General features: G+C 45.4%; 1 protein-coding gene across 1 annotated transcript in view; it reads right to left on the bottom strand.

Moving 5' to 3' along the window:
- LOC138374180 (carcinoembryonic antigen-related cell adhesion molecule 8-like) overlaps positions 1 to 17,929 on the bottom strand; it is a 34,092-nt gene extending 16,163 nt beyond the window's left edge. Inside the window, exons 1-5 of the mRNA XM_069456895.1 lie at positions 17,866 to 17,929; positions 16,593 to 16,952; positions 13,099 to 13,377; positions 12,141 to 12,410; positions 7,114 to 7,239 (exon numbers count right to left, since the gene is read on the bottom strand). Coding sequence (XP_069312996.1) covers positions 7,114 to 7,239; positions 12,141 to 12,410; positions 13,099 to 13,377; positions 16,593 to 16,952; positions 17,866 to 17,929 — 1,099 coding nt within the window. The remainder of the gene's footprint in view (positions 1 to 7,113; positions 7,240 to 12,140; positions 12,411 to 13,098; positions 13,378 to 16,592; positions 16,953 to 17,865) is intronic.
- Between the last annotated feature and the right edge of the window lie 370 nt (positions 17,930 to 18,299).

Below are 18,299 nucleotides of genomic sequence, written 5' to 3'. Positions count from 1 at the left end.
ATTGAAGCCCTGTGTGGTTTTTTTCTGTTAGAAGCAGAAATGGTTCCTTTCTTTGAATTCTGGTGGATACAATGGTGTGAAGTGAAACATGAGCTTTATATTCAGAAATATGTGGGTCTGAATCCTGGTTCCATCTTTTACCAGTTCTGAGGCAAGGGACAAGTTGATTGACATCTTGCAATAGAGGGATAGTCACACTTACTTCAAAAAAGGCCATTGTGAGTATTAGATGACGTGCAAACATAAAGGTCCCCAGGTTTCTTCCACTGAGTGGTTGACAGAGATATTGTGGGTGGTGCAAAGGCTTTTACTGAAATTTCCTCCAGAGCCTTTTAAAAATATTTGCACCTGGTTATCACTAAGATGATGGAGATTCTTGAACTGGACTGAAAGTTTAGGCCTTCAAGGAATTCAACTGATTTTTTTTTTCCTGGAACACAGCTGAGTAAATCAGTGAACAGAGAAAGGTAACCCAACAGAGGACGAAGGGAGGGACAGTGGGTTTCTAAATGGGAGAAAGATGTCTTGGCTTCCACACTCACCCCTTTGCTTACTGTCAGACAGCATCAAGAAAGTACAACTCCTTAGTGCAAGTCCCTAAGCTGTGAGTCCTGCATAACCCTTCACTGATCCGCTCCTTGCCCAGGTGATGTGTACCTAGGAGAGTCAGGTCCTCCCTGAGTGGAACACTCATCTCCCTTTTCTGCCGCCTCCACCCTCACTGCTCAGTACTAGGTGCTCTGGTCTGGCCCCAGCTCCGAGGCCTCTAGTGTTGGTCTGAGAAGGCAAGATCAGGAGAGGCGGCTGAGAAGGAAGTCAGGTGCCAGCAGGCATGGAAAGAGACAGGTGGGACTGCAGTTGTTCCAAGGCCACAAACTCTGGGTGTCTTTTATGACTATTCCTGGATTTAGAATCTTCTCCCCTTTGTGGCCATTCCAGGGACTTGCCCTTCTCATAATTCCTTCTCATTATACATTCTTTCCCTGATTCCTTCTCATTATATATTCTTTCCCTGGTGCACCCCATTTATGGGCAGAGAATGGCTGTGCAAATAGTTCACAATTCAGTAAGAGTCATTTTTTATGAGCTTGTGTGGCCCTGCTTTGTCCCCAAAGAAACTGAATTTCATAACATCAAGCTTTTATGGAGGGCTGTGCAGTTGTGAGTGGGGTGTTAGGGAACAGGTGCACAGGTGAACAGCGAGACAGAAAACAAAATGCTGTTTGTCACATCCTGAAAGTAGAGGGGGCAAAAATCATTCTGGAAGGTGGACGCCATTCAGGAGACCTCAGAAACCTGAGGACATCCTCTGCCCAGATAGGGTGGGGGATGAGGTGAAATTATGGACTTGGGCCACATTAGGTGCATTACTTAACTTCTCTGCCTCAGTTTTTTTAATCTGCAAAAACGGGGGTGATTATGCTCACAGGATTTTTGGTGGGGATTGTAAGTACAAGTAAAGCCCACAGGATCGTGCCTGGCACACAGTGAGTGCTGAGTCAGTGTGAGCTCTCGTAGTTATGGGAATAGGGGCCACCTGGTCATCTAGGGTGGGGGGTGTTTTGCAGCCCCTGGCAGGCCGGCTGGAGATGAAAATGGTTAAGGGGGAGGGTTAACTTCCAGGAGTGTGAGGATTAGGGAAGAGCTCATGTACAACATTCTGGAAAATACCTTTACCCAACAGCAGGAATACCCTGAGTGGGTGTGGCTTCTGTCACAGTTATTGTCTCCTGGGGGGTCAAGGAATGTGTCCTTGAGTCAAATGGTTTTGCTGAAAGCCAAGCCTAGAAACAGGATTCAGGATGCCTTGCAAACAGCATTGATCTTGGCCAAGGAGAGCATTCATCTTGTTCAAGGGAAGCTTTCATCTTGCTAAGGAATCTCCTCTTGTGGCCCAGGACATAATTTCTGTCTCTGTACTCTCCTTATTTACAAGGTATAAAGAGAAAGACTGAAGAAGGATAAGAGAAGGAAACGCCTGTCTACAATAACAGGGTGGGAGTGGGATTGGTGTGTGTAAGTTGAGAGGATGCATGTATAAATTTCATGTGAACATAAAAAGGACTTCTTTTTTAAGCAGGCATCTCCTTATAAACATAGTGGCTGCCTTGAGTCACTAGCAGACTGTGTCACGAGAACATTCTAGCAGAATCATGAGAGAATGGGTAGGGTGGCTTCTTTGCCAACTGGCAGGTTAGACTGAGTAAGTCTCTGGGGAGAAGGAAGACAGAGGAGAGATGGGCGAGGAGGAATGTCCCCGAGGGCTCACAGCTTCCAGGCCCTGTGTCCAATGGGTCACGCATGTTAATTCCTCTTCCGTGGGCAGGCCCTGATGCAGTCAGCGTCACCTTGTGCTGCAGATGAGAAAAGGGGCTGAGGGAGGTGAAGTGACTGGTCAGGGTCATCCAGCCCGTTCATGGCACAGCTGTGTGTTTCACCTTGAAGTTTGTGCTCTTACTTGTGGTTGAGACAGGAAAGTGAGAAATACAGAAGGAAGGCAAAGCCAATTTTTGTTGTGGGTGAAGTTTATAAAAGGCACCTGTGTTAGGCAGAATAATGGCCTCCACAAATGTCCACTCCCCTGTCCCTGGACCCCTTTGATGTTACTTTATTTGATTAAAAAAAAAGAAAGAAAAAGAAGGAAAAATTTTAGAGGTGTGATGAAGTTAATGATCCTGAGATGGGGAGAAGATTCGGGATTGTCTGGGTGGCCCCGTGTAATCATAAGTGTCCTGGTAAGTGGAAGAAGAGGCAGGAGAGCCAGGGTCAGGATCACGTGGAGTGAGGACTCCTCTGGCCATGGCTGGCTTTGAAGATGTGTCTATAGAAAAAATTACAACACATTTAGTTATCGATCTGGTTGGCTTTTATTTGTGATTCATGAATGGGGCTGCTTCTATTCCAGAAGATACAGTCATAGCTCCCACTGGGCAACACAATAGCAGAGCAGCAGGTTTTATGAATTGAGGAGGAAACAGAACAATAGAAAACTGATTGTTAAAATCAAGGTACTTCAGGTTACTTATTCATAAGAGTGAAAGCAAAGGGAACTTCCCTATTACGCTGACTCAGACTGGAATCTCCTCTTTTCAGGAAAAACTGCTCTTCTTTTTTCTGGGTTCTTTCTGTTTCCTTAAGTTTCAGTTTGAGTATATGGCATTTAGCATGAGTGACTCCGTTGTGGAGCCAGTAGGCTCTCACCTAGGAGAGATTGTGACCAAAACTTAAGGCAGTGGCGCTACTCTCAGTTATCCCCATTTTGGGCTTCCAGTCGCAAGACATCATTCATGGTTACGGTGTCCTCCCAGTCGCACATTTCTTTGGGTTTCTGTCGTTCCAGTCAAAGAGAGACCACTTGATGTTTGGGCTGCATGCAAACATTTAAAATGTTTAGTGAATACAATACACCAGGGAGAAGACTATTACAACCATCAGGAGGGTGACGCCAAGAGTTTGGAGGATGCTCCTTAGGCAGGGTCCCTGTGAGCCAAACCAACTAAAAGACCATAGATCAAAAAACCGTCCAGATAAGGAGTCTACCCATTTTAACCAAGTAGCACGTTTGTTAATTTTTGCAGTTGAGTCTCTGTAATACCTGATGTGCATCAAGAAGTGTCAGCAAATGCACAGACCCCTCTCCGTTTCGCTAGCAGGTAGCAGCTCTATTATGTATCATCTCATGGCTGGGTTAAGTTAAAACAGGGATAACAAGTAGGCCTAGAAGTCTGACTGCAAAAGAGACCCCTAGTTCAATTTGAATAAGCAGTTGTGTTAGGGATGCTGCTAACGTTGCTTGCCAAGCGGAATAGAGGATCCCTTAGGTCATGTAAAGATTTGGGTTTGACATGATGACGTGACAGATCCAAGACTCTCCCAAGTGACCTGCACAAGCTACTGCTTATGAAATTATACTTATAGCATTATCTTGCCTAATGAAATAGGTGGGCATGAGCAGGGAAATATTAAGAGGGGTAAGAGTATCATTATCACGGGGAGTCTTGTGTCCACAGTGTGAAGTCATTGGCTTCTTGTCCTGGTTTGCAGTTTGCGTGTCTCTAGTTATGGTATTGGACATTCTGTGACCTTTCTGAGTGGCCCACACACCAGGCACAAAAGTTGTGCCTGGAAATTTATACTGAGCTGTCCAGCTCTGACTTCTAGGGCTTCAGGAACACAGTTTTTGTTCTTACTGATTCCGTGGGAGAAAATTGAATTGGAGGAACTAGAAGAGTTCAGGATCCAGTCTACAGGTAGATAATAAAATCTCAAAAACAGGCCGGGCGCGGTGGCTCACGCCTGTAATCCTAGCACTCTGGGAGGCCGAGGCAGGTGGATCGCTCAAGGTCAGGAGTTCGAGACCAGCCTGAGCAAGAGCAAGACCCCGTCTCTACTAAAAATAGAAAGAAATTATCTGGCCAACTAAAATATATATAGAAAAAATTAGCCGGGCATGGTGGCACATGCCTGTAGTCCCAGCTTACTCGGGAGGCTGAGGCAGTAGGATTGCTAAGCCCAGGAGTTTGAGGTTGCTGTGAGCTAGGTTGATGCCACGGCACTCACTCTAGCCAGGGCAACAAAGCGACACTCTGTCTCAAAAAAAAAAAAAAAAAAAAAAAAAATCTCAAAAACAATGAACAGAGCTACAATGGAATAACAGGTGTAGTGTAATTTTTCTTTTGAAACATAATTTTTCTCTCTATGGTCATCCCTATTTCTACCAGAGGTAATCAGAGTAAGACTAATTTGTTTGCAAAATAGGTTTAGTCTCACCAAACTTGGCCTGGTTATTTATGTAAGTGTAGCAAGAATAGTAATTGACCACTTACGTTCTTTTTAAATTAATTTTGCTGGAACTTTTGATAAGATATCTCAGATTAAACTTTTAAAAACCTCTCAAGACTAGGAAGCCAAACTAGGCAGACTTCAGACTTTGCGTGCAGTCCCTATGGGTGCATTCTAGGTACATTCTCAAGTACGGCATCCCAGTGAAAGCCTTGGTAACTTAACCAATATTTTCAAATGTATCCTGTTACAAGAAGAATAGATTCATACTGAATTTATGCAAATAGTTCTATTACCATACAAATATGAATACTTCTAAATAGTTTCCCAATTCTGGGGAGGGACCAGGTAGGGAGAAAAAGTAAATGATTCTATATTTGTTCCCAAAGTGTACTTTACCAAATAGCTGTAAGGTATAAATAGCTTAAAAGAAAAATGTTTCCTTAAATCTGGAAAACAAAACATTTAAAGAACAAGCAAAATTCCAGATAAAAAGTCATAAAAACTGTGCTCATTAGTTCATTTAGTCCCATGTAATTAATTGTTTTCCCTGCTTGATCTTGGTTAGCAGCTGCAGGAAGCTATCAGTCTCTTCATTAAAGTTTTGGAAATTCCTAGGTAGTCCAATGGTATAATCATAAAGTTATCAGAAACTTGTATTCAAGAACACTTGTCAGAGTCTTTTCCATAAATCTCCTTGAAGAAGCAGCAATTTTGGACTGTAGCTGATTACAAATGCTTTTAGAAAAGCATCAAAGCAACAATCTGTGAATGACAAAGACTTAAAATGTCTATGATTAAAAATCTGATGCAAGTTCATTATGATAATGACATAATCCACAAGGAAATCTGATTATGCTGTGGCATATGACATTATGACTGATAACATATTAGATGTCTGGGAATCTCATATATTTTTGAAACCCTCATATCAATAACATAGCCATAAATATAATAACTTAGAGAAGGTTTACCATCACATATTATTTGACAATTCTTCCCATATAATTTGACATATCAAATAAGGTGGTTTCTCAATTTAGCTTGTTTCTTAATTGAATTACTGAGTTCAGGGTGGAGCCCATTAATGAATAGGCCCATCAAAGTATAGGCTCCTGTACATTGAAAAAGTTCCCTAGGTAATTCTGATGCTTACCCCTGGCTAAGAACCACCGATTTAGGCCCAGGTCCTACCTATAATAGTGAGGTCTCCATCTTGGCTACATGTCAGTAGCATCTGGGAAGGTTTAAAAATTATCAATGCCTGGGTCCCGCTGCAGACCACTTAAATTGGAATTTGTGGGTTGGGCCTGAGCATAGTTGATCTTTTAAAAAGTTTCCCAGTGATTCTTATGTGTAGCCATGTTTCCCAATAGATTTCTCTGTCTTCTTGTGGCATTTATCCTTTTCTATTTTTGTATGATAATTATTTGAATATTATGAATAGGCGCTTCTCAGATATTCTCTTTAGCCTTAGGTGTTATTTTCCCTGAGGGACATAAAGTTTGTAAATGAAAAACACATGAATTAATCATCAGCAAAAGATTCTCACTCAACCACTGGTAGTGAGTTCACAGTTTATGTGCCAGGTTCACAGTTTATGCTACAGTCTTTGTTCTCCACGAGGTCAGAGATTCGTGGTTGTGATGAAGTGTAGGTAACTCCAGAGTGCAGATAGTGGAGGGGACATCACCCTGTTTGGAATGGTTTTAGGCATAGCATGGAGACTAAGAATTCTATGTGTGTATGAGGTGAAAGGGCAGGGCTGTGTAGGGAGACAGATCTAAGTAGGATGGGGGATTATACTAGAGCGTAGTGGTAAAGAAGTCAGAAGGATTAGTAAAGAGAAGAAATTTGAATGTATCGAATAGGCCAGAGTAGGCCACTGGGGATGCTTGAGTAGGAGGGTGAACTACTCTCAGGAAGGTAGTGAGGCAGTGGTATGCAGGAGGGTTCAGAGAGATTGCCGACAGGAAGTCATGCAGTTCTGGGAGCAGCTGTTGAGGGCCTGGGTTAGCTAGGTTTATGGAAATGGAGAGAACGACATAAGTGGGAGATATTACGAAAGGATTGAGAGGTTCTGATGATGTGCTGAATGTGGGGAAGAAATGAGCAAGGCCTGGGAAATAGCCGTGTCCAGGAGACAGTGGGGTGCAGGGAGCATGAAGACGAGGGAAGAAGAGACCTGCAGGAATTAGTGCTGAGAAACAGGAGTTTAGGGGGAGGAGGAGGAGCTCCAGGCCCAGAGACAGGTGAAGAGCTTCTTTCCCTCTCCTGAACATGGCAGTTAGCCTGGCAGAAACCAAACAGAGGAAAGGCCATCATACCCACCAGTCTTCCTGAAGTACAGAAGATACACCAGGGCTGCTATCAAAGCCACCCCGGCCAGGACTCCAATCACAATGCCAGCAATGGCTCCAGCGGAGAGGCCCAGAGAATTTCCGTGTGTTGAATCATCTGCTTGGCAGAAAAGAAGAGAAGGAATGAAGTGGAATGGTTTTACAGTTGGGGGCGCCCCGGAAAATGACTGTCAGCATGAAGTAGTCTCTACTTGTTCCTTCAAGGAATACTTTTGTGTGTGTGGAAAGGGTGCTGGGAGGTGATTAGGCAACTCTATCCTTGCAATTTCTATTCCCCTGTCACCATGTTTTAGGTTGGTGTTCATTCCTTGGTCAATTCCGTCCTCGGCTTTCTGCACTCAGATATTTTTGAAGGCTTTGAAATGTGAGAAAGACTCCTTGCAATTTGTGTATGTTATTACAACTTTCCACCTCTTTGTGGTTGCATCTTTTTCTCAGTGTCCCAGAGCCATGAATATGAGCCTGTCAGGTCTCTGTGGCAGGGACTGAGTTGACAGAAGGCCCAGGCCAGTGCATTCTGGGTTCACCACCTCCTTTGCACAGAGACCTTGCTTTCCAGGGGCTCCCAGCAGGGGTATGAAGGCAAGCCCAATTCTGCCAGGCTCTGGTTTCCTCTGATGGGTGACTGGCTTGAGGACTCCCCATCAGCCTTGCAGAAACTCCCTTAGAGCTGCACTGTAGCCTGAAACGCCCTTCTCTTTGTCCCTCACAGGCATCAGATCTGCAATGTCTGAGGGCTCTCCCAGGCTCCTCCCACCCCTGCCCCACTCTCCCTCACAGGCATTTTCCCCAATAAATTATCTTGCGTGTGTAATCCTGTTGTGGCTGTATCTCAGTGGATGAAAATGAATGTACCAGGCTTGAGATTTTGCACTTAGCTCCTTTTCTTCCCCCCTCCCATATTTGGTCAGTAACCATGTCCCAGTGGGTTTTCTTGTGTAATGCCCCCCATTCACACACACAGACACACACACATACACGCAATATATTTTGTTTCTGTTTCTTCTTTATTTGTGTTGTAACCACTTGGGTCTTAGCCTTTGGCAGTCAACTCAAGGCTGGCAATTAATGTTAATGTTAGCTACTGTTGTGGGGTATTTAGTATGTGCTAGGCCCTGTGCTAAACACTTTATGGGTATCTCATTAGAAATGTACAATAACTATGTCAGAAATACATTATTTCCATCTTACAAATGAAAAAAAAACAGAGGCTTACAGTGATGAAAAAACTTTCCAAAAGTCATATGGCTGGTGAAAGGTGGATCTGGGATTTGACCCTAGCACTACCTGACTTCAGGCTAATGGTAACAAAAGTAATAATAGCAGCTAGCTTTTAGGGAACATTTTGTCTATATGTGGCATTTTGATAAGATGTAATTGAGTATTAATATTCAAACTTTTAAAACAATACTACGAAGTAGGTACCCTTGTTGCAATTTTTGTTTGAGGAATCTGTGGCTCAGAGAAGTTAATAATCTCGTGCAAGAAATTTATAACTGTAAACATATTAAAAAGAAGAAAGATTTGAATCAACAGCCTAGCTTTACAATGTAAGGAGACAGAATAAGAACAAGGCAGTGTGGTGGCTCACACCTGTAACCCTAGCACTGTGGGAGGCTGAGGTGGGAAGATTGTTTTTGCTTAGGAGTTTGATACCAGCCTGAATGAGAGTGAGACCGCATCTCTACTAAAAATAGAAAAATTAGGAAAGCATTGTGGCTTGTGCCTGTAGTCCCAGCTACTTGGGATGCTGAGGCAGGAGGATCACTTGAGCCCAGGATTTTGAGTTTGCAGTGAGCTACGATGATACCACTGTACTCTACCCAGGGCAACAGAGTGAAACTCTGTCTCCCCCCACCCCCCAGCCAAAAAAGTGTAAACTAAACTCAAAGATAGCAAATGAAGGAAATAATAAAAATTAGAGTGAAGAAGAGAAAAACAATACAGAAAATCAATGAAATCAAAACTTGGTTCTTAAAAAAAGATTGAATCTTTATCAAGATTAACTAAGGAAAAAAATAGAGAAGATTCAAATCACAAAATTCAGAAATGACAGCAGAGACATTACTACAAATTCTACAGAAATAATAAAGATTATTAGAGTACTAAAAATAATTTTTGCCATCAAATGGGATAACTGCATGAAATGGAGAAATTCCTAGAAACACAAACCCTACCACAATGGAATCATGAAGAAATAGATATCTGAATAGACCGATAACTAGTAAGGAGATTAAATCAATGAGAGCATTTGACAAAATTCAACATTGTTTCCTAGTAAAAACACACAAAATATAAACAGAAGGAAACTACTTCACCATAATAAAGGCAACATATGCAAAGCCCAAAGCTAACATGATATACTCAATGGTGAAAGACTGACGGCTTTTCCTTTACAGTTAGGAACAAGACAAGGATGCCTGCTTTTGCCTCTTCTATCCAACATAGTATTGGAGTTCTTAGCCAGAGACTTAGTCAAGGAAAAACAAGGACATCCAAATTGGAAAGAAGTAAAATTATCTCTCTTTGCAAATGTCAGAAACATATATGTAGAAAAATTGAACAATTTTTTCAAAAACTGTTAGAACTAATAAACGCAATCAGTGAAGTTGCAGGATACAAAATCAACATCCCAAAAGAAATTGTATTTCTATATATTAACAATAAGCAATCTGAAATGAAATTAAGAAAATAATTGAATTGACATTAGTGTAAAAAGAATAAAGTGCTTAGGAATAAGAAGGTGAAGGAATTGTACCCTGAAAACTAGGAAACATTGCCAAAAACAATTAAAGAAGATGTAAATGGACAGAAAGATACTTTATTTTCATAGGTTGGAAGACTTATTCACATGACAATACCACCCAAAGTGATCTACACATTCAATGCAATCCCTATCAGAATCCCAGGGACATTGTTGCAGAAATAGAAAAATGTATGCTAAAATTCATATGGAATCTCAGGGATGCTAAATAGTCAAAACAATGTTGAAATGGGAGAATATAGCTGGAGGATTCACACCCTGATTTAAAAATTTACTACAAAGCCAAATAAATACAGTTTGGTACAGACATAGAAACCAATGGAAAAGAATAGAAAGCCCAGAAATAGATGCTGGTATATATGGCTAAATGATTTTTGACAAGGGTGCCAAGACTATTCAATGGGGAAAGGGTAGTCTTTTCAACAAATGATTTTGGGAAAACTGAATATACACGCAAAAGAATGAGTTGAATCTTTACCTAACACCATATACAAAAATAAACTCAAGAAGGATCAAAGACCTAAATGTAAGAAGTAAAAGTATACAACTCTTAGAAGAAAACATCAGGTAAAAGCTTCATGACATTGGATTTGGCAATGATTCCTTGGCTATGACACCAGAAGCATATGCAACAAAAGGAAAAGTAGATAAATTGGACTTCATAAAGACTAGAAATGTTTGTATGTGAAAAGACACTAGCAACAAAGTGAATAGGCCACCCATGAAATGGGAAAAATATTTGCAAATCATATATCTGATAAGAGATTAATTTCCAGAATATATAAAGAGCTATTAGAACTCAACAGCAACAAAACTCCAATTAAAAGTGGGCAAAGGAGTAAAATAGACATTTCTTCAAGGAAGACATACAAATGGCCAATAAAAACATGAAAAGATGCTCAACACCATTAATACTTAAGGAGATGCAAATCAAAACCACAATGATATATGACTTCACATACATTAGGATGGCTTTGATAAGAAAGGAAAACTCAAAGAAGTGTTTTCTAGGAGGTGGGAAAATTGGAACTCTTATGCATTGCTGGTGGGAATGTAAAATGGTCCTGTGGAAAATGGTATCGCAATTCCTCAAAAAATTCAACAAAGAATTACCATATGATCCAGCAATTTCAGTTCTGACCAAATACTCAAAAGAATCAAAAGTAAGAATTCAAACAGATATTTGCACACCTGTGCTCACAGCACCATTATTCACAATAGACAAATTGTGCAAACAACTCAAAAGTCCATCGAAAGATAAGTGGATAGGCAAAATGAGGTACATCCATACGATGGAATGTTATGCAGTCGAAACAAGGAATACCATTCTGATACACGCTACAACAGGGTTGGACCTTGAAGACGTTATGCTAAGCAAAATAAGACTGACTCAAAAGGACAAATGTATGATTCCATTTATATGAGGTGTTTGGAATAGTTGACTACATATAGAAAGAAAGTATTAATAGGATAGTGGACCAGGGACTCTGGGGACAAGGAGTAGAGAATTATTTTTAGTGAGCACAGAGTTTAATATGGTAAGATGAAAAAGTTCTGGAAATGGATAGTGGTGATAGTTGCTCAACACTATAAATGTACTTAATAGCACAGAACTTTCCACTTAAAATGGTTACAATGGTAAATTTTGTTATGTACATTTCACCACTATATATACTATATAGTGGCTGGTACCTTCACTCTCTTTGTAAACACCCGTCTACCCTAGATGAGGTCACAGCACAGCAGGTCACCAGGCGAGCAGGGAGCAGAGCTCCAAGATGCTCTTGCCTTCTTCAAGGGCTTTCATCTTCTCATTTGGGCAAAAATAAAGTGAGCCTATGTTAAAACCTCCTGTGTTCCTTGGAGCTCATGGGGTAGGTAAAAGAAAAGAAAACTGTGACAGAAAGGGACTTGGTTACAGAGAGAAGCCACTTGATCTTGAGGACTCTTCCTCCTCTCCCCTCTGTGAAGCCCCTCCCACTAGACGAGGCTCTCTGGGGCTGAGGGAACCCCCTCTCCATACTCCAGGCTGAACCCAAGGCCAAGTGTGTGAAATCAGAAAAGCCAGGGGAACAGAGTCTGCAGAGATGGAGTGGGAGGGCTCAGGGGGGAACCTGGGACACGTTTGTGCCTAGGACACAGGCTGGGAAAGAAAACTTCTTTATGGCCCCTGTGTGACTACCGGACATAGTCCATGCCAACTCTGAATGCCACTTCTCCAGGAATTCACTTACCAGAAACTGGGAGAATCTTGACGGTGATAGTCTTGACTGTGGTCCTGTTGCGGCCAGTGGCAGAGTTGTAGGCGATACAGGCATAGAATCCGCTATTATCCACAGTGACGTTGGGGATAAAGAGCTCTTGTGTGGATTGCTGGAGACTCGCATTGAAAAGCCACGAATACTGTGCAGGCGGGTTAGAGGCCGAGTGGCAGGAGAGGTTGAGGTTTGCACCTAGACGGTAATAGGAGTCTGGGGGGGAAATGGTGGGGACGTCGGGTCCATCTGGACAAAGAGAACAAAGCCACATGTGATGTCATCAGAGGAAAGGGGAAGCTCTTGGTCTGTAGAAGAGCAACTGTGTCCCTCTGAATTCTGTCACAATCTTGTTTAAAAAGTTACAGCCTGGCCAGGTGTGGCAACTCACACCTGTAATCCCAGTGCTTTTGGAGACTAAGGTGGGAGGCCAGGAGTTCAAGACCAGTCTGGGCAAGATAGTGACACCGGTCTCTACAACAAATTAAGAAAACTAACTGGGCTTGGTTGTGAGTACCTGTAGTTCTAGCTGCTCAGGATACAGCAGGATTGCTAGAGCCCAGGAGTTTGAGGTTACAATGATCTATGATCCTACCAGTGTAGTTCAGCCTGGGCAAGAAAGTGAGACTCTGTCTCTTAAAAAAAAAAAAAAAAAAAAAAACTCCCAACCATAACTGGTGTCTGAGACATTGAGACACTGACCTGTTTCTCCCATCACAGGCTGTTGACCATGAGCATCTCAAGACAGGAGCAGCCCTTCCCTTCTATTCTTGCTCAAGGCTGGGCCAGCCTGTGTTTGCCTGGGGCAGGAAGTCTTGGCCAGTGTTAGTGTCCAAGGCCCTAGTGTACTTGGACCCGAGAGGGACTGAATGGCCTGGTCTCTGGCTGTGTGAATTTGGGCTGCAGCCTGGGCCGTGGAGGAACAGAAAATACTCACAGAGCACATTCAGGGTGACCGGGTCACTGCGGCTGGCACTCACTGGGCTCCAGTTTTCACACTGATAGGGTCCTGTGTCATTCCTTGTGATATTGAGTAAAATAATGGTCCTGTTGTTCAGGGACATCAGTAGCCTGTCATTGTCTTGGAGTCTCTGACCATTTTTCCACCACAGGTAAGTTGTGTTCAGACGCTCTGGTTCACAGGTTAAGGCTACAGAGTCCTTGTCCTCCATGGGGCTGGAATTGTTGCTTATGATGGAGGGTTTGGGTAACTCCGCTGTGCAGATAATAGAAATAAGTTTGCCCTATGTGGTACCTTTGATTCCTGTAAAGGCATCCCTCAATCAGGGTTGGCATCTCTCACCTGTCAGCCAACCTGAGTGATTAAAGGACCAAGGCAGGAGTGTGTGTCACAAGACAGATGCATGACGATCTGAGGGCTCAGAGAACGTGAGGCCACCTGCTCTGAGTATGGGAGATGCACAGACTTACTCAGCTGAGCAGTAGCATTGGGTGGTGGACGGACACAGCACCTGGAGCCAGAGTGCCCCTGCACCCCGACCCTGGTGCCTCTCCTGGTCCTTCCCTGACTGCCTGACTGACCCTGTGGCCCCCACCTGGAATGTGCGGGCGTTAGGTCCCTCCTAGCTTCATAGTCCTACTCTGCCCCCCTAGGTGTGTTTCCCTGAGGCTGTCCTCAGATATCCCAGAGATGGGTACTGATGGGACTTCCCATTGTCCTTAGACCCTGAGGCTACTGGGCAGCCTGGCCTGGGACTGCGTGTTTGAGCACAAATAACTCAGGGAGAGCAGGAGCCAGCCTGGAGATCAGCTCAGCAGTCAAGCTGTGGGGCCACAGGTTGGGGCAGTTTTTCCCAGTTGCTTGATGGTGACTGACATGAGCCAGTGACTCCTAAAGCATAGAACGGAATCCGAGGAATGATCTAGAAAAGAGTGAGGGGAAAGGTAGGAGCTGGTGGGTTTGGAGCAGAACCATGTTCCCTGCCCTTGGTCCTTAATGTCCCCTCTCCCCATGCAGAGGGCAGGTAAGGACTGTGTGTGGATCATTCCAGAAATACACAGGGACGTTTGCAAATGCAGACCTGCCTGGTGCAAAGGGGGAAGCACGAACATGCTGGAATCTGGCCTCATGGACCTCGTGTGTTGGGCGGATGGGATAGGAATAGGAGAAGTTAACTTTCTTCCATGTCTGAAAAGTGTTATTAATACTCAGAATCTAAGACCAATTGCTGGGAGGAATATTTCTCTAGAGAGCACGATGAGGTCTTGGACCAAGCTCTGAAGTCCAGCAGGTCACGTTACACTCACAGGAAGATGCTGCAGTTGGGTTGGAATCAGTGACTCCCTGGGTTGAGAGAGACTCGTGAGTGCCATTAGGAGGACAGAGCTGGTCAGAGGGAAGTCTGAGGTGACTCAATAATAAGAAAAGATAGATACTAAAGCAGGAGAAGTGATATGTGATGTTAGTCAATTTAGAAAGAGCTCCAAGTCCCTGATTCCTGTGGAGAGTTAAGCAAAATGGGGAGGAGCCCGACAAGGCATGTGAAACGCTTTCTTCCTTTCTGTTGAGCTTTGGAAACACAACTAGGTTTTGATCAAATTTCTGCAAACTGGGCAGAGTCTATGTGAGGCACCCTGGCTCTCGTGCGTCTCACCATCTGAGGGACGCTACCTTCTGATATCGGTGTCATGATGAGGAATTAGGTGCTTGTGGAGCAGGCTGTCACCCCTCAGAGAGCACTGGTCTGGCCAGTTCCACCTGGGAGGTCCCAGGAATCATGGAGGATGTGAGACCCACGCCAGGACGAGGCTGGAGTCAGGAGTCAGTCGGTGAAATGAGCCTGTGGCTTTGGGGGTTGCAGACCGGTCCTCCCTAGGCAGACACGCCATGGCAGTGAGCAGGGGGGTTCCAGGGACTTCAGAGACCCCAGGACTAGAATTCGGGAGCCCTGAAACCACCCACAGCTGGGAAGCCCCAGAGTCACATGGGATGAGGTTCCTGGTGGCTTTAGGGACAGGGGTCAAAGGGATGGGTCATAGGTTTCAGACCCTGAGGGGACAGGGAACAGGCGTGGTCAGAATTTCCTAGGATTCTGCATCCAGGATCCTGTCTCTGAAGAGGTTATGGATCATTCATTCACTCATTCCCTCCTTCATCAGATAACTGAGAATGTCGTCGCACTGGTGTGCTGGTGCAGCATGTGAGTGGGAAGAAAGAAAGCCACGTCCTTTCCTGTACCCTCCGTGGGAGTGACATGGACACACCAGGAACCACCTGGTTTAGAGTCCAGTGCGGGAAGTGTCTGAGGGAGAGGCCGGGGCATTCCTGACACTGACTCTGTTTGTTGAGGCAGGTGATTTAGTTCTAGAGTGAAACTGACTAATTCTCCATTTGCTCCTCACTCCCGAGACTGGAATCTCCCCCTCTGCGCTGCAGATGCAGCTGAACCCACCACTGGCGTTGGGGTCCTCCGATGCCTAATAAGGTCCCTGGAGTTGAGGGGAGGTTGAGGCTGAGGCTGCAGACAGGCCTCCTGTGACTCTGATCTTCAGTCATGTTTTGTGCGACCCTAATTCAGTGACTGTATTGCCCTGTGCCTCAGTTTCCCCTCAATAAAATAGGATACATAGTAAATGGTCTCTGGCTTATCTTATCTGTGAATTAACCTTAAAATAGTCACAATTACCTGACCTAAAGCTTCGTACACAGGAGCTACCTAAATAAACAACATCAATTGTTGTTGGATCCATGAGAACCTCTCGGCCTGATCCCTGGTGGACAGGCAGCTTCCAGGAGCGTCCTCTGTCCTCTGTTCCTCCCCATGGGGACAGTGACTTCCCCGAAGTCTCTTAAGTCCCCCAGGGCAGTGAGGTGATGGCCGGAGGAAACTGTCTGTCTGTGCCATCCACATTGAGTCTCAGGTGACTTACTGGGAATTGTGATTGTCCAGATGAGGCTGCGCGGTCAGGCCCTCGCTGGTCACCAGCTCCTGGAACCACAGTCCTCAGACATCTGGGAGATCATGGCTTCCAGTCAGCCCTGCTCAGCGGACCAAACCTGACCTTGACCACGGGCTCCCCAGGGTCACCTGGACTCAGGAGCCCTCTGCCTGAGCTTGTCTGTGAGAATCCCAGGAGGCTCCTCAGGCCAGGTCCTGACCGGATCCTACAGGGTTTTTCTAAGGGCCATGTTCATGCGGAGGGCACAGGGGCTGGTCTGAGATTGATCTTTCCCTGCTGAGGTACCCGGGACACTGGTTCTTCCTCCGCAGGGAATTTCTGAAGGGTCTGGATGCAGGAAAAGCATGTGATCTTCTGACATTTGTCCCACACTGTGTGTCCTGTACTAAGAGCCCAAACCCCACCATGGGACATAAGAGGGAGGTACGGACTGTCCAGACCTGACCACCTCGTATGTGTGAAGTAGAACTAACCCCCCCAACACCCAAAGGTCACAGAGGGATCACTCACGGTACACGTGGAACTGTCCAGTTACTGCTTTACTTAGAGGATTTTTCCTTATAAGGTCCAGGGTGTAGTATCCTGTGTCCTTCTGGGTGACTTTGTGGAACAGCAGGGATCCATTGGGGTATACTGTCTCTCGATCAGTGTGTTCAAGCCCCATGAAAATAGTTCCAGTGTCTATGATATATGTTAGTATTCTACGGTTGCTGTCCGTCTGGTCCCCTTTGTACCACTTGTAGCCTATAGTATCCTGTGGCAGATTGTGGACGAGTAGAAGAACATCCTTCCCCTCCACAGCACTGGGCGGCACGGATTCCACAGTGAGTTGGGCAGTGGCGGGTGGGTTCCAGAAGGTTACAAGTGAGACTAGGAGGAAAGACGGAGAATCAATCCATATTGGGACCTTGGAAGTGGGATGGAAAGATGGGCCCTGGGTCCTGAGCAGGTCTCTTCACCCTCAGCCTTGGGGTGTGAGTGAGTGTGTGAGTGTGTGTGTGTGAGTGTGTGTGTCCTCTGGGTCAAGGTCAGCAGTGTGACCACCATCACTCCAGCACCTCTGGACTGACCATGTCCCTACTGGGAATCCTCTTCCCAGGTGTCTGCACGGCTCACCCCCCACTGCCCTCAGATCCCTGCTCACACTCAGGGCCATCCTTGGGAGGGACCTTCCCTGGCCACCTCCTCTAGGGACCCTGGGTCTTCCCTTCCTGACCTTTCCCTGCCTGTTCCCTCCGTGGCTCTTGTCCACAGCTGGCCTCACATTCGAGATCTCTCTGCTTGTCTGTCTTCCTCCCACTGGGACGTGAGCTCCATGATGGCAGGGACGTGTCTGACTTTTGTTGTGCCCCAGAGCCTGGGACAGGCTGCGGACACCTGTGGGTGAGTGAATGAGCGTTCCCAGGGCCCTCCACGTCCTGGTGTTTATTTCACAATGCACATAAGATAATATCTGACACTGGTGGGTAAGGGCCACGTTTAGTGCCCCTGGTTATGTTTACTTGAAGCGTCACCCTGACATAGTTATTACCATTTTCAAGATGTAGTGACTATTGATGATTAACCTGGAGAACACAGAGCAATTGAGACTGTCCTGCCTCTTTCCAATTCCAGTTCAATGTGACTTTCCTGTTATGACCTCCTCTCCCACTTTGTTGTCCCCTCCCCTCTTCAGACTCCAATACAAGATCTGTCTGTCTCAGAGCCCCGTCCTCCCCAGGAGACCCCAACCAGTGTCTGTGCTCCCTCCTCCCACCCATCCCCAGGGCATCCTCCCTCTCACCTGTGAGCAGGAGCCCCAGCCAGGGGATGCGCCCTCTGCGGGGAGGGACTGAGGGGGGCTCCATGGTCTCTGCTGTCTGCTCTGTCCTCTGTGCAGAAGAGCTTGGACTCCAGGAACGCTCCTGAGCTCGACTGATCTGACCTGTCAGCTCTGCTGTCCTTCCTCCCTCTGTGCTGAGCCTCCTCCTGGGGCAGGAGCACTTCCAAGGGTCAGGGGACTGGGGCGGGGTCTGTGCCCAGGACACCTCCCTGTCCCCTCCCCTCTCAGTCCTACCTCCTTGTCCCTCCTTCCCCTTTCCCTCTGTCCACATTTCAGGCCTCCAAAACCTCCTGAGGCCTTTGCCTTTTTCAGCAAGGATTCTCTCACCCCAACCTACACACACACACACACACACACACACACACACGCAGGTACAACCAAAACAGACTCAGACA

The sequence above is a fragment of the Eulemur rufifrons genome, chromosome 24 (genome assembly GCF_041146395.1).
Source record: "Eulemur rufifrons isolate Redbay chromosome 24, OSU_ERuf_1, whole genome shotgun sequence".
In the NCBI taxonomy this organism is placed as follows: Eukaryota; Metazoa; Chordata; class Mammalia; order Primates; family Lemuridae; genus Eulemur; species Eulemur rufifrons.
This window is presented reverse-complemented; position numbering and strand designations above follow the sequence as displayed.